This window comes from Marmota marmota, unplaced genomic scaffold (assembly GCF_001458135.2).
Source record: "Marmota marmota marmota unplaced genomic scaffold, marMar, whole genome shotgun sequence".
Taxonomy (NCBI): Eukaryota; Metazoa; Chordata; class Mammalia; order Rodentia; family Sciuridae; genus Marmota; species Marmota marmota.
The window spans coordinates 16,258,455-16,275,212 of NW_026000057.1; the positions used below are offsets into that span (position 1 = coordinate 16,258,455).

General features: G+C 38.7%; 1 protein-coding gene across 7 annotated transcripts in view; it reads left to right on the forward strand.

Moving 5' to 3' along the window:
• The window catches only part of Rapgef2 (Rap guanine nucleotide exchange factor 2), a 263,457-nt gene continuing 246,699 nt past the window's right edge, over positions 1 to 16,758 (forward strand). For 5 of the 7 annotated variants that reach the window (XM_015484528.1, XM_015484530.1, XM_015484534.1 and 2 more), the window contains exon 1: positions 7 to 123. In XM_015484528.1, coding sequence (XP_015340014.1) covers positions 55 to 123 — 69 coding nt within the window. In that variant the 5' untranslated portion in view covers positions 7 to 54. Of the gene's footprint in view, positions 124 to 16,758 lie in introns of all 7 variants that reach the window. The other 2 variants (XM_015484531.2, XM_015484532.2) reach the window with 1 other exon arrangement.

Here is a 16,758-nt window from a genome sequence, read left to right on the forward strand (position 1 = left end):
CGGGAGGAGGCCAGCGAGGGTGCCGAGCGGCCCCGGCCCGGCCCGCGCGGGGAGATGGCGTCCTACGTGGATAACAGCTTCCGCCAAGCGGTGATGAAGAACCCCGCCGAGAGGACCCCCCAGGTGAGACCCGCTGCCTCCGGTCGCCTGCACTTGGCCGGGTTTGTTTCTCTCAGGCTGCACCCTTTCTTCTCTTCCGCCACCCTGTCCTGACACCGTTCTCCCCAAGCACCCCACTTCTCACATCAGGACTTCCAGGCCTTCCCACCTCCGAGTCTTTTCTCAAGGGCGTCCTGGATTTATTTTTCCCTCCCCTTGCTATTCTTTATACTTCTCACTACTGAGCTCGGATTGCCCGGCGACAGAGGGGTGTGTGTGTGTGTGTGTGTATGTATGTTCACGCGTGGACCTTCTCGGATTAGTCCCCTGTTCCCCAGCAGTGCTCGGGACCTCGGAGTCTCAGCGGGTGGGGTCTTACCTTCCCTGTGCCAAAGATTATTCTTGCCACCCTGATTTCTGTTTCCGTTCCTTCCCTTGCATGTGGCTTTCCTTTAGACTTCAGTGGTGTTTGATAATGTGGGATAATGTGGGTATAGGAGGAAACTTGTATGGTTCTGGGAAAAGTCCATGTTGAGCTTCTAAAGTAGAACATTGAGGTTTGTGTATTTATTTACTATTTTACTTTTTGGAAAAAAGATTCTGCTTTTCATTGAAAGGGAAACAGTTGAATAGTCAGTTTTTAGTTTCAATTGCAGATGTAACTGCAGAGCCCGCACATTCAAAAACACCCCCCCCCCCCAAGGGCACCCTGCGGATTCTTCTGGTGTTGCACAACCTTGTCAAAAGTAGACGAGTTTGTTAACCTTTCTATGTGTGTTTACCACCAGGCTTCTTTTTCCTCTTACTTCAAGTGGAAGAATTGCTCGTGGGGTTGGATTTGGTCATCTCAAGTTGGACTAGAGAAGGAGAAATTTTATAAAAATGTGGTGGTTTGATTTTCTTAGCTATAAGTTTCTGAGAGGATAATGACGCATATTCCTAAGCATTGGGATGGTGACTACAGGGTATCCTTCTTGCCAACCTTCTTAAGGCAAATAAGCTCTCCTGATCCTGAGACCGTCAGATACATTAGGATCGAATGCTGGAAAAGAGTTGCTTTGCTTGTTAGGTGTTGGATGACATCTGTCCAAATCCAAATTGCTCTTATTTTCTGACATTGATTATTCTTTAATGTGGGGAGAACAGAATAACATAGAATCTTCCGCTGGTTGCCATTGGACAAGCCCCAAGAATGGCACCTGGTACCATTTTGATTTTTCATTTTCTCGGATGGAGCTGTCACATCTGGGGGATCATGGATTGATATCACATATTTACCAAACCTATGGAAAATGGGCCATAATTTTACAAGGCAATTTATTTTAGTGTCTCCAGAAAGTTCCTATTCTCAAACGCTGTTTCTGTGATGATCAAGGAATGTTCTGCTTTGATCTTGTCCCCCTCTTGGTGTTTCAGTGCCTCTCAAGTGCCTTCCTCCACCAGAGTACTGCTTTAAAATTTTCAGTTGCATTGGAGTCTTCTGCACCTGAAAATGCACATTCCTAATCTCAGTGGGAAGGAAAAGCAAATTTCAGTGAGATATTTCACTTCTTTTCAAGAATAGTGTTTGAAGTGCCAAGTGAAATCACACATGCTGAGAATATTAGAACCTAGCTAGGCTGGTCAGGAATGATGTCAGAGCCTTGTAGTGGAAATTAGAGATGGGGGAAGTGGTGTCTTCAGTTGATTAGTTAGAAGAATAACAGTGCTTGAAACCTGCTATCAGGTGGACGGACAGATCGGCAAACAAGACTGGAAGAGACAAAACCTCCACTGTGACAGCCTGTGGATTGTGCCAAGTAAATGAACTGTTAAACTTTCCTTTTCCCCTGCCAGTTGTATAGAATGGAGTAAAAACTGACCCAACATAGAATTTGGCCTGAGTCAGAAGTAAGTGGGCCAGTTACTACTAATACCACACCATGAAAGCCCCACTGACAATCTGAAAGCAGCACCCCTCCCCTCCTACCTAACCTTCACAGAAAAGGTAAACACAGAAAAACTTACCAAACATTTTGAACATTCTTACGTGTCAGCCCCATTAACTTTGATGTTCATCATTTGGGTTTTACTTGCGCAAACCCCCCTGTTTGTTTATTGTTTTCAAGAGAAAGTAGCTTGAAATGTGAATGTTTTCCATCTTTTCCTGACATGTCAGAAATAATCCATCTTTTAAAAGTTTGAAATTTAAGTAGAAAAGAAATGCTTCTGGGAGTGGTGTTGCCTGCCTGTAATCCCAGGTACTCTGGAAGCTGAGGCGGCAGAAGGATGGGAAGTTTTTTTTTTTTTTTTTTATTGTTGTTGTTCTTTTTAGTTTTACATGACAGTAGAATGTATTTTGACAAATTATACATACATGGAGTACAACTTCCCATTTTTCTGGTTGTACATTATGTGGAATTACATTGGAAATTGAACATGGAAAATAATGTCAAACCATTCTACTGTCTTTCCTATTCCCATTTCCTGTTCCTTTCTTTAATCCCTCTTTGTCTAATTCGAATTTACTTCTATTCTTTTCTGATCTACCCCCCACCATTATTGTGAGTTAGCATCCACACAGCAGAGAGAACATTCAGCCTTTGGTTTGGGGGCATTGGTTTATTTCACTTAGCATGATAGTCTCCAGTTCCATCCATTGACTGGCAAATGCCATAATTTCATTTCTCTTTATGGCTGAGTAATATTCCATTGTGTATATATAGCACATTTTCTTTAGTCATTCATCTGTTGAAGGGCACCTAGGCTGGTTCCATAGTTTAGCTATTGGGAATTGAATTGCTATGAACATTGATGTGGCAGTGTCACTATAAAATGCTGATTTTAAGTCCTTTGGGTATGTATATACTGAGGAGTGGGATAACCGGGTCAAATGATGGTTTTATTCCAAGTTTTCTGAGGCATCTCCATACTGCTTTCCAGAGTAGTTGCACCAATTTTTAGTTCCACCGCAATGTATGAGTGTACCTTTTCCCCAACATGCTCGCCAACATTGTTACTTGTATTTTGATAATTGCCTTTCTGACTGGAGTGAGATGAAATACCAGTGTGGTTTTTAAATTTTTTTTTTTGTAGATGGACAGAATGCCTTTATTTTATTTCTTTATTTTTATGTGGTGCTGAGGATTAAACCCAGTGCCTCTACCACTGAGCTACAGTCCCAGCCTCTATCAGTGTGTGTTTAACAACAACAAAAAAATTAATTGATTAATTAATTTTTATGTGGTGCTGAGGATTGAACCCAGGACCTCTCATGTGCTGGACGAGCGCTCTACCGCTGAGCCACAACCCCAGCCCTATCAATGTGGTTTTCATTTGCGTTTCTCTAAGTTCAAGGTCACCTATAACTAAAAAATAAATATTTAAAAAAAGACATTTTTTTTCATATATTTGCTGACCGATTGTATTTCTTCTTCTGTGAAGTGCTTGCTCAGTTCTTCTGCCCATTGGATGGCAAGTTTGAGTTTAGCCTCATCAACTTAAAATAAAAAATGCAAAGGGCTGGCGATATGGCTCAGTGGTAAAGCACCCCTAGGTTCAGTCGCTCATACCGCATAAAACAAACAAACAAAAACCCCTAAACTAACATATTAAAAGACTACTGTGCTTGTTAATGCAAAAGTGGAACTTTACACTTGCCTGTAATCCCAGCGGCTTGAGAGGCTGAGATAGGAGGATCAGGAATTCAAAGCCAGCCTCAGCAAAAGTGAGGCACTAAGCAACTCAGTGAGACCTTGCCTGTAAATAAAATACAAAATAGGGCTGGGGATGTGGCTCAGTGGTGAGTTCCTCTGAGTTCAAACCCCAGTACAAAAAAAAAAAAAAAAGGAGTGAAGTTTTTGTGTAAGTAGTGTCTAGTCTCATGAATACTGGAGAGTTAGAACTTTGTAATATAACCAAAGCAACCATGTTAAAAAAAGCTTGAAGGACATGAATTAGGAAAGTTTTGCTGTGGTGCTTCCTTCTGTTTCCGAGGATAGATTCCATAAAGGAGTTTGTGGGATTCTCACAGGAGAAAGGAAGGTGCTTAGAAGGAAAAGAATAAAGAAAAATGCATTTTTCATTAAATTTAATTCTTTTTTCCCCCCCTTTTCTTTCTTTCTTTTTTTTAATCAGGTCAGCCTAGTTCTTTTTCTATACTCTGTGAAGTCAGTTTTGTATTTAGGTCAATCAATTGCCTAGAAGTAAACTCAATGTCACTTGTGTAACCTAAGAAGTTGGCTAGAGGAAAATCTAGGGTGGGGAGATTCTCGGTAACTTTGAATTAAGAGCATTTCATATCCACCTGGAAAACCGGAACCTACTCTGTAGGCATTTTACTGGGAAGGGGCAATGGTAAGGAGAAGTATAGAAAAAATTGTCATCTAAATTTTTAGCCAAATCATGCATATTTGGATTCAAGAAGCTCTCACTGTTTCACCTGATATTCTGAGAGGACGGAAAAAACTGTATTTAATCTAGTGTTTGTCCTATACTGTGAATTCTAGTTAATGGGGCATTCTGTCCTTAGACAACATACTCCCTTGAAAATAATGAGCAGGAGCTGTGGCTGTGGCTTAGTGGTAAAGCGCTTGCCCAGCATGCGTGAGGCACTGGGTTCGATCCTCAGCACCACATACAAATAAAACAATAAAATAAAGATATCATGGTCACCTATAACTAAAAAAATGAATATTAAAAAAAAGAAAATAATGAGCAATAGACATTCTATTGATATTTTAAAATGTACCTCTGCTGAAAAACTGGACTCTTACTTAAGTAATTGCTTTATTCAACTATTTAGGTTTGTGTCTTTAATCACTTAAATGAGACCTGTGGTTACCAAAGCAATTTAATGAACTGGAAGATGTAAATAAATTACAAACAGCTTTAGATTTCAAGGCTTTATACAATAAAATAATTTTCTAAACTATTAACTTGTTGAGTTCAGGCCCTTTGAAATTGCTTCTTTGGAGTGTTTAAATAGCTTAATATTTTAGTTTTCCAGGTGAAACATATATTACAAAATTGTTTCCTCTACTTTAAAGACCAAATTTGTGTGTTTTTAGCTAGTTGTAAAAGTTACTTTTAGATAGGGTGAGTTATTTTATACATACCCTATGTCCTGGTTAATATCTTACTTTGCTTTTCACTATTAAAAATTTTTTGGGCTATTGCACCATTTGATTTAGTTGCTAAGTCATGAATTTGTCAGGCGAGAGTTCCTTGGAGAGTACCGGGTTTATTTAGTTCTTTGCAAAAGTCACTCGGTAGAATTCATCTTGAGTCATAATGAGAAAGCTGAAGGAAAATACCTTTAGCATAGAGAACTTTAAATTATGAGAATTAGTACAAAAGAATATCTCTGCCATATATTTAACTTTCAAATGTAGGGGAAGAATTATGTGTATTACAGTTAAATTTTCCATTTGAGTTTCTTTTTACCATTGTTTATGAGTAGACTCATTTTCATTTGATAGCTTGTACTTTGATTATATTTTTACTTGGTTCTGGGCTGTAGTGATAATATTTATTTTTTAAGTAGTTTTTGTTCTTAAAACTACTAAACTATACACAGTTTGAAAAGCATATTTCCCAAAGAAATGATTGGTCACAAACATTTAAATTTCATAGAAGTCACAGTGCCCAGGACTGAAGACATGTTCAAGGATAGCTCCAGGCACCTTTTTCTATTGAAAGACCCATGTCTCTCGGAAACCTGCAGCACCCTGGCTTTGTGACCCCTGAAAGCCTGCCCACTATCCAGATCCAGCAAGTTGGCACTTCTAGGGGGCCTGCCATAGCCCTGAATAGCCAAAAACAGATCTTGCCTGGAGTCCTGGGCTTGCTTTTTCATGGGTGAGACCAGGAGCAAGCACCAAATGAGTAGTCTCTGTGCATCCTAGTCCTTTCCCTTGCCACCCAAATTTTTCCAAATTTTGAGGTAACCTCCTTCCAGAGATCTGAAGGTGTTTTGGAGGGCTTGGTTTGTCTAAATGGACTTCAAAAATGAACCACGTGAGACAGGATGAGCCCCTTGGTCACCAATTTCTTGTATACTGTATATAGACTGGACATGTCCTTGCTGACTGAGCAAGACCAGCATATCAAATTCCTTGAGTCTGCTCTTTGGCCAGAGGGCACAGGCTTCACTGTGGGTGTCATCACCACCACCTCTGGTCTTCGTCACCATACAGTGACTCTAAAGTGGAGTGGAGTGAGGTACATGCAAGCTCTGCTTTTCTGCCCCATATCAACATGTCACCACTGGTTGTGCAGCCACTAGCTATTTGTCATCTTGGGATTCCAGAATGGGTAAAGCAGGCCTGGTGCTGGTGTGCAAGCCCCACCCACCGCTGAAAGCCAGGGTCTGTGGGGAAACCCAGCTACTCTAACTGGGCAGATTCCACATCCGAGCCTCTAAGCACTTGTGCTTCTGTTGGGTGTGCCAGGCTAGCTTCAGGATGTGTCCTATACCCATCCATGTCCCCACTCCTAGAAAACGCTTCTGAAATTCAACATTACATGATTCCAGGACCCAGCCTTCAAAATTCCTGGCAGGCTAGCTTCAACATTCCATGGCCTGCCTTGCCTGGGCCACACTTGGGTCTCAGTCCTTCAGTTTCTCCCGTGGGTATTTCCTATCTTGCGTGTTGTTGAGTCCAGCCCGGCAGCCAGCCAAGGAGCACAGGAGATGAGACTGGCCGCCACAGGGCCAGGGAGGGACACAACAGCCCCCGCTTCACTGTGGCTGCACTGATAATCCCTAGGTGTCCTTGCTGTGGCAGTCCCTTTACCCATTCCAGCCCCCAGAGGGGGAATTTTTCTTCCTGAACAGAACAGAGGTAACAGCTTGGCAGATAAGTACCAGCTCATGGAAATCAAATAGGTGAAATCAGCTTTGGGCTGACCCCAGCAAGATGAGCATCCTCCAGGTTCCGACCGCTCATGCCTGAGAGTCACGGAAAGAGTGAGACTGGCCCAGAGGTCTCCTCGTGTCATCCAGGTTGCCCAAATCTGTGTGGTGGCTCAAGCTCCTCTTTAGCCAAGGGGAGGCAAGGCTATGCCTAGCACCTTGGAGTTGTCTGTGATGATCTTAAAAGGCCCGGACCAGTGTCAGTCCCCTTCCTGACTTCAAGGCATCTGGATCCCTTTCATATCATGACAGAGAAGCCTGTTCTCATGGCATGTAATCCCTGTGAAGAGAGCGTTGTATATGATTTTGTATTTTTTAATTCATTTTAATCTACAGGTTGGAATCTAATTTTTAAATTTTATTGGAACTCACATTTTAAAAACAAATAAAAACATTTAAAATAATAATAATAATAATAAAAAACTTTTGACCAGTGTCTTCCAAGTAGTTTGATCAAAGAGTTATAGGTGTTTTCAAAACACAACGTGGAGTGTAAAGATTGGAAAGCCCACCGGCCTCGCTTGTGCGCGTATGAAGTGTAAATCTGGTTTTGTTTCGTTGTTTTGGATTCCTTTGGGTTTTGTTTTGTTTTGTTTTGAAGATCAGATAGTGATCATTCTGAAAGATTGAAGCCAAGAGTTTGTAACTATGATATTTACTGTAAACTGTAGAACATTCAATAACTATTAAAAAAAAAAGTTTCCAAAAAAAAAAAAATTTCATAGAAGTGTTTTGTGAATTTGTTGGGTAAAAAACATACATTTATAACTAAAATACTAATTTCAAACTTTATTAGCATGTGGCTTTGAACAAGTGAGGACTTAAATTTATGGCAAAAATTAGTAACATTCTTTTGCACTATTAGTGAAAGCCTGAAAGTCTTCAAATGGCCTGTTAAACATTTAGTAATTAACAGTTTCATAATTAGCTTTGCATATCTTGGCTGAGGATCAAAACGATCCAGCTGCTGGTTTCATTGTGGTAAATGGGAGTTCATAGAATAGTTAAAACAGGAATAGGACTGCCTTGTTTCCAACTTTTTGCCTCCCTATCCAAGAAAGGACATAAAAACAAAACCAGTTATAACCTCTTCTATCATTTTATTAATGATCTTACTGTTTAATAAGCAAGAGAGGATACACTGTAACTGCCAAGCTCAAGTTCAGCCTCCCCCACCCTCCATTCCCATACTGGGAATTGAACCCAGGATGCTTCACCAATGAGCTACATCCTCAATATTTTATTTTTATTTTGAGACAGGGTGTCCCTAAGTTACTGAGGCTGGCCTTGAACTTGTGATCCTCCTGCCTCAGCCTCCTGAGTAGCTGGGATTATAGGTATGCACCACTGTACCTGGCTGAAGCTCAATTCTTGAAATCAAATGTTCTTTGCTTCATAAGAAAACATTGTATTTAATTTTTTTTTATTGTGGATTTGCAAACAACTTTTTTTGGGTAGATTTTGAGGAATTTAAACTGCAATAAGGTCTTTCTTTTGGTGATAATTGAAATTCAGGTCAATCAAGTAATAGTGGGATATGCCTCAGATATAAGTTGACTATATGAAATAATGGCCTGATAACCTTTTAGAAAACACAGAAAGACTGCTTGCTTGATGTGTATGAAAACTTTAAGAAAGTTTTGTTATTTATTTTGTACATTTTATATCCAAATAACTTTGGAAACGGGCAGTAGTCAGTGGTTTCTTGATATGTGCATATTATAAGATATTTCCTTTCTTCATTCCAGTTTTAATGATTCCTTTATCTATAAAATGATAATCACTTACTGATGTTGTTTTATGGATCAAGTGTTTAGCTCAGTGCCTAATGATAGTTTGCTCTCCCTTCATCTCTTTTTCCCTCTCTCCCTTTCTCTCTCTCTGTAGTGGGGATTGAACCCAGGGCCTTGAGCATGCTAGGCAAGCACTGTACCACAGAGCTACATCCCCAGTTCTGAGAATTCTCTCTAAGACTGAGGTCCAGGTCTGGGGTTGTGGCTCAGTGGTAGAGCGCTTGCTTAGCATGTGTGAGGCACTGGTTTAGATTCTCAGCACTGCATATAAATAAATGAATAAAATAAAGGTCTGTCTACATCTGGAAAAAAAAAAAAAGATTGCCGTCCATGGAAGGCCCTGGGTTCCAGATCCCCAGTACTATAAAACAAAAAACAACAACAAAAATGACTGATGTCTATTCTTCTGGCTTGATGGTTGGATATACCTTAGTTAACAGTGGAGATGGAATAGAAGTATTGCAGGAGGGGCTGGAGTTGTGGCTCAGCAGCAGAGCGTTCACCTACCATGTGTGAGGCACTGGGTTCGATTCTCAGTACCATATAAAAATAAATAAATAAAAATAGAGATATTGTGTTCAACTAAAAAAAAAAAAAGAAATATTGCAGGAGTATCATTTGCTGAATGGGCTAGCTGAATGTGTGCATGTGGATGCCAACTACTCATTGTACTAAATAAACTGTGTTTGCATTATGCCAGCATGGCCTAATCATGGCCAGTGATAATGATGAACATTTGCTAGTTCACAGGGAAAAAAATACAAGTTGTTGATAATTTTCTTGATTTTTAAGATTTTTTTTTTTTTGGTGGTGGTACTGAGGATTGAATCCAGGGGCACTCTACCACTGTGCTACAACCCCAGCCCTTTTGTAGGGGATCTTACTAAATTGCTGAGGCTGGTCTTGAACTTGCTGATGTCCTCCCACATCAGCTTCCCAAGTGATTGAGATTATAGATAGGCATGCACCGCTGCCTGCACCTGGCTGATTGTTAAAAGATTTTTTTACTTACACTATTTTTCCTTAAAGCTTGATATCTTCTACTACATGTACATTCCAGGAATCCAATATGAAGTATAAGTGCTCCTAGACTTATGGTGTAGTTACATCCTGATGTAACCACTTAACAACTTATTGCTAAGTTGAAAATTAATTAAATGCACCTAACCTAACAAGCATCTATAACGAAGGAACACTCCACTGGATAGTATTGATTGTTTACCTTTGTGATAGCATGCTGGACTGGGAGCTATGAGTTGCTTCCAAGTCTGTAGAGAGTACTATACCGCATATTGCTAGCCCAGGAAAATACTAGAAATCAAATTTTGAAGTGTGGTTTCTGAATGCATTTAGCTCTTTCACACCATTGCAAAGTAAAAAAACAAAAAATAAAATAAAAAACCCACATCAAACCATTTTAAGTAGGGAACTATCTGTATCTGATTTATCATATAGTTATGCTAATATAATAGTATTTCTTAATGTGTAGTGGTAATGTGAACATTCTGTCCTTTGGAAGAGTTGAAGAATTATAAATTTAAGCAAGCAAAAATGAATATATAAAGACTCAAATTGACTTGTGATGACACAATGTAATAATTGTAGTGAGCTTTTGGAAATGGTTCTTTATTTTATGTCACTATAATAAATATCTGAAGTAATTAACTTAGAAATGGCTTATTTTGGCTCACAGTTTTGGAGGTTTCAGTCAATAATTGGGCATACCTATTGCTTTTAGGCCTGATGCTGGCAGGAAGAGAGAGAGTGTTAGTTTGGGTGTCACTGTTCCTTTCAAGGGCATTGCCTGTGACCTGATGACCTCTCATTATTTTCCACCTCTTAAAGGTTGTAGCACTTCCCAGTAGCACCACTCTGGGGATGATGCCTTTAGCATGTGGGCCTTTGGGGACCATTCTGCATCTAAAACTAATGCTGTAGCACTCCTCTGTATCATTTTTTTTGTTTAGATAGATTAATTTATGTTGATAAATTAGGAAGAGAAGCAATTTGTAGTGCATATAATTGATTTTTTGTAGCTTTGTCAGAGCTAGAGTATGTGTATGTAGTAAAAATATGTTCAGTGGTTATGTCACTTTGGGAGAAAAATATGCAGATTGTCACATTATTAAAAAATTTTTTTTAGTTGTAGATCGTTACAATACCTTTCATTTTTATTTATTTTTATGTGGTGCTGAGGATTGAACCCAGTGCCTTATACGTGCTAGGCAAGCACTGTACCACTGAGCCACAACCCCCGCCTTGTCTTATTATTATTGTTTTTTAGTTGTAGATACACCCAATAACTATTTTTATGTGATGTTGAGGATCCAACCCAGTGCCTCACAAGTGCTAGGCCAAGTGCTAAAATCCTTAGTACCAAAAAAAGTGCATGAGTGAGATCATACAATATGTGACCTTCAGGGATTGCCCATTTTCCACCCTGCATAAAGGTTCAGGCCAGGCCCCTGTCACATTATTTTAATGGTTAGAATTTTTATCTTTTCAGGGGGAAAAAAATCCCCCATGATCTCATGCTAATTAGCCACCACTTACTGAACTATAGAATGTGTTTTTTGTGATAGTTAGGTATTTCCTTTTCTCCTCCAGTCTGTGAAAGGAATTACCTTTGGTGTGTTGTGGTGTTGGTAGGGTTAGGTTTTATGGAAGTTTAGTCCTTGTGTTTTAAACTGTCTTGGCTCCACTATTTCTGTGCTTTCACATCCTTTGTGAATAAAACGTATTTTGTAGCAGTTGTTGTTGGTGACTTGAAGAAGACCTTTATTTTCTCATTGGAAGTAAACTCTTCCCTCCTGCTGTGGTTTCTCATTGCTTCCTTCCCACAAGTTGTAAATCACAGATTGCAGAGCTTTAGACTTTTTTGAATATTAGTATGAGCTAAATGAACAGAGATAAAAATTTGCATTTTGCTCCTTTGGCCAAGCCGACACTCTACTATCAGGCCCTTGGCAGCTTTGTCTTTCTCTAGCCCATGGAGTTTGTTTCTATTCAACATAAAAGCTAATAATGAAAGAAGAAATCCTAAATAAGAATTAATCATTAGCTGGTCATTCTGGGGAAAACTGATCCGAACTTTCCTAGAAGCTAACAATCAGTGCACCTAAGAGGGTTAGGGGGCACTGTGGTGATTATCTGATTTCTCCTGAGAATTCATTCTAAAGACTCGTTTTTGAAAAATATTAAACTTAACTTTAAGGTAATGTAGCTGCACATGCAGTTGTGAGAGGTAATATGGAGATCCTGGGTGCCCTTTACCTGGGTTTTCCCTTTATTAATATCTTGTAATAGTGCAGATTATTGACATTGATCAGCTGAGATTCAGGAAGATTCCAGCACTACGAAGGATTCCTCTTGTTGCCCTTTTATAGCACATACGCTTTATGTGGCTAACTTACCTCTCTGGCAATCATTGATCTGTTCTGCATTTCTGTAATTTTGTCATTTCAAAAATAGTATATGGACAGGTCTGGCATGGGGCTCACACTTGTATCCCAGCCACTCAGGAGGCTCAGGCAAGAGGATCGCAAGTTCGAGGCCAGCCTCAGCAACTTAGTGAGACCCTGATTCAAAATAAAAAGTGAAAAGGGTTGGGGATGTGGTTCAATAGTTAAGCACCCTTGGGATTCAATTCTCAGTATCAAAAAAAGTACATGAGTGAGATCATACAATATGTGACCTTCAGGGATTGCCCATTTTCCACACTGCATAAAGGTTCATTACCTTTTGGCTAAAATATCACTACTGTTATCAGCGAATGGTTTGGCCTTGAGTTCCTAAAATAACAATAATATTGGGGATGAAGGTGGTAGTACAAGGTGAGATGGATTTAAATAGTGATAGTGAAGAGAGAATTCTATAATGATGTTTAAAAAACATAGATCAAAGATCACAAGGTCTAGCATGAGCAAGAGTAGTGATATTTGTGAACCTTTGGGATATTTCAATATATGTATCAACTGTCCACAATTTTTTGTTTTTTATAATAGTGGAAGTAGTAAAACTAGCTTTAGCTGTCATGATCTCTCAAAGAAATTACTTGATCTGTTCCAATTGAAGATTTTTTTTTTTCTTAGTCTGAAGGAAGTCTAATGGATGTACAGTACTCTTCCCTTATCTGCAGGAGATGTATTCTGAGGCCCCCAGTGTATGCCTGATCCTGTGGCATCCTCTTTGCTGAGCCTATATACTATGTTATTTTTTTATGCATACCTGTGATAAAGTATAGTTTATAAATTAGGCCCAGTAAACTTGCTGTGATAGCCCACACCTATGATTCCAGCTACATGGGAGGCTGAGGCAGGAGCATCACAAAGGCCCACACCTATGATTCCAGCTACATGGGAGGCTGAGGCAGGAGCATCACAAAGGTCAAGGTCAGCTCAGGCAATTTAGTGAGAGCTTTTTCAAAATAATAGAAGACTGGGGATTGTAGCTCCAGTGGTAGTTGCCTCATGTGTGGAATCAATCCCTACTATAGCCAAAAATCAGAAAAACTAAGAGATTAACAAAGATAATAATAGAATAGAAAAATTATATTTTGTAATAAAATCGCCAGTACCACTGCTCTTACTCTTTGGGGCCATTATTAAGTAAAATAAGGCTAATTCAACCCAAGTACTGCAGTAACTCAGCAGCTAATCTGATAACCGATAAGGCAATCAGATGACTAACAGGGGAGTTACAGCACCAGTAATGAGACTTACATTCTGTGTCTCCTGATACTGTGCACCGAGGAGGAAATATCTATGGTATACTTTTTCTTATTTATGGCAGTGTTGGGGATCAAACTCAGAGCCTTGTGAATAGTGGGCAAAGTATTCCACCACTGAACTACATACTCAGCCTAACATTCTTACTAAAAAACAAAGAACAACAACAACAAAAAATCAACCCAAGTGGAGAAAACATCAGACAGACTCAAATTTAATGCAAAATAACTGGCCAGTTGCCGCAGTCTGGCTGGGCACAAATAACTGAGCTGCCACGAAGCACTTGTAGGTCCAAAACAGCAACTCTTTATTGCTGAACTCCCCCAGCACTCCACACACGCTCCCCGGGAACACCCTCACCCTCCACCGGGTTCTGGGCGCACTCTCCCTCGGGAACTCCAAAGTAGCGGGAGCCCTATTGCCAGACAGTAAAGGTCAAATATACAGTTGAATACACAGCTTAACATAACCATCATCATCTCAATGGCTCCCTGGCTCACCTCTCAACCACTCCCTTCTGGCAATGTGCCATTCGTCATCCTGACTCAGCTGTGGCCCTCAACAGCCAGTATTCCTCAAAATTGTTGGAGAAATGCCGAGAACTATCACAGATTGGAAGAGACAAAGGAAATCTGGGATTCTGAAATTGATGCATTTTATTATGCTTTTTAAAATGTTGAACTGATGGGAGGCTCAGTGAATGGGACAGGAAATTTGTGAACTATTTTTTAAATTTCAAAATTAAAAGGAAGCATAGCTTTTGGAGATTTTTGCTTGTTTTTGTCTGAACCCAAGGCCTCATGCATGCTAACCAAGTAAACAAGAGCTCTACCAGTAAGCTATATCCCCAGCCCTTTTTGGAGTTATTTTTGAATCGGGGAAAAAGGCTACCAGTTTATTATTTTTTAAAACTAAATCTTTCTCCTGATCTGATTTAATCTTAATCTTAATGAAGAGCCAGAACCTTTTAGTTGAATATTTTGTATGCATTGGTCCATTGGTACAATGAATGAGGCTGCATATTAGTTGGAGAGAATTTAAAACAAACACACACACACACACACACACACACAGGCTAATAAATAAATGGGTAAGGGAAGCTAAATTAATAACTTTTTAATTATTTATTCACTTTGTCCTTATCTGTATTTTTTAAATATTTAGAAGATGAATGTATTGTACCAGTTTTCAATGTTTCATGATCCCGAATTTAAGTAATTAGATTATTTGGTATAAGAAAAAAAAAGTGTAGGAAGTAGAAAATTCCATGTTTATTAAGCAAAATGGAAAAGAAATTGGTTTTAGCTTAACAAAGTTAATCTCAGTGAAATTTGAATTGTATTGTGCCATCTCCTTTTAATTCCCTGGGAATTTAAAAATTCTTTGCTACTTTTGGTAGGAGGAGGGATGGAGGGAAGAGAAGGGGAATAAGGGAGGGAGTCATAAGGGCGTGTTCAAAAATTCTAGTGTAAGGCTGCATTATAGCCATGGATGATGATAAACTGACCTGCAGATGTTCATTATTTTCACTTAGATTTTTTTAGAACATTATTAGGATCCAAAAAAGAAACTTAAAAAAAAAATGCATTAAAAATCAACTCAGAGCAAAAATCTCTACAAATCTTTCCCCTCTCACATATATGTCTTTGCATTTAGAGTAAAGTCTCCATGCCTGCCCTCTGGATTCATCACACACTTGTCTCCTCCAGTGGAAATACATGCTGTTTTTGTAAATGTGTAACTTTTTTCTGTAACTATAAAAATTGGTTTGGACGATTGGACTTATATTAAAAATATGGGATCTAACTATAAAAATATAAGCAAAGTGTTTATTAGTAAGAAAGACATAAATCATGTGTTTTTAATATTTTAAATTAATTTTTTGTTTGATAGTTTTAGTAATAATTGCATTTTCGGGCATAAATGAAAAAGAAGACTCCTGGCCAGGTTTTGGGGTAACTGAAATCTAATAAGAAAATAAAAGGAAAGCTGTTTATGCAGGAGGTGTGGACTAAATCTCTTTAGCAGTCATTCAGTTGTTCTTTATGTAATTAACTACTGGAATGATGCAAGACAAAACGTTTCTGATTTTTTTCTTCTCTAAGTTACACAACTTTTTCTTTTAGAGACACTCTGTTAGGGAATGCTTGATCAAATTGTGAAAAATATTTGATGATTGATTTGAGTTATTGAGAAACTGCTTAATCAAGTTTATATATTTCCAATCAAATAGAAATGAGTATCAAAAACTGAGGAGTTAGAAAAATTTGAAATACGTGTCCTAAGTGCCAAGAAGTGAGGTAGTAAGGAAGAATTTATAGCATTTCAAATTGTTTCTAATCATTCTTTTCTGATTACCACCACCCTCTTTTCTTGTGGAACTGGAAAAAATTAAGGAGAGCAAACTTTAAGGGCAAACATTTCCTGCCTGCCTATTCCTTGGATTTAAAGTACCATAAACATTTTTTACACATATACAATGTACTTAGAGACCCCGAAGTTCTTTATTCCTAAATGTGAACTTCCAAACCTAGTCAACATCTAAGATTTATGTTGCAGTGGTTGGGAATTCCTATCTTGATTCCATTTTCTCTGATATGGTTTAAATCTATGTCACCCAGTTACAGAAAACTCTGTGGCAGGCAGCATGATAAAACCATTTCACTTTAAAAGTCCTTGTTCCCACTTTATATATTCTGGAATGGCTGTTTTCTTTTATAATTATAAATTAATCCTTAATTTTTGTGGTGTTCATAGAATAGTTTTTTTTTTTTATTTTCACTTTCAGGAACTGGCATTTATTACCAAAGTCATATTCAGTGTTAACAAGATGTACAACTACAAAAAAAAAAAAAAATTGTGCACATTGCAGTCTCAATGCAAACAGTCAAATGGAAACCCCTGTCGTTTAAAAAGTAATTCAAATTACTCCAAAAAGCAACTACATTTTTTAAACATGTTTATACATCCAGCCAACAAATGAAAATGGTTAACAAGAAAAAATACAAATTCAGAGGTCTGGTTTTAATGTTTAAAAAAGGCACCTGCTGGACTGGTGTGGTGGCTCAGTAGTAGAGTGCTTGCTTAGCATGTGTGAGGCACTGGCTTCGATTCTCAGCACCATATATAAATAAATAAACGTCCATTGACAACTGAAAAAAAAAAGGCAACTGCTTATTGATTCCAACATCAGTCTCTTGGCCACTCAGCTTCATGACATTCATCTGACAGGAGGCTCTCTTAG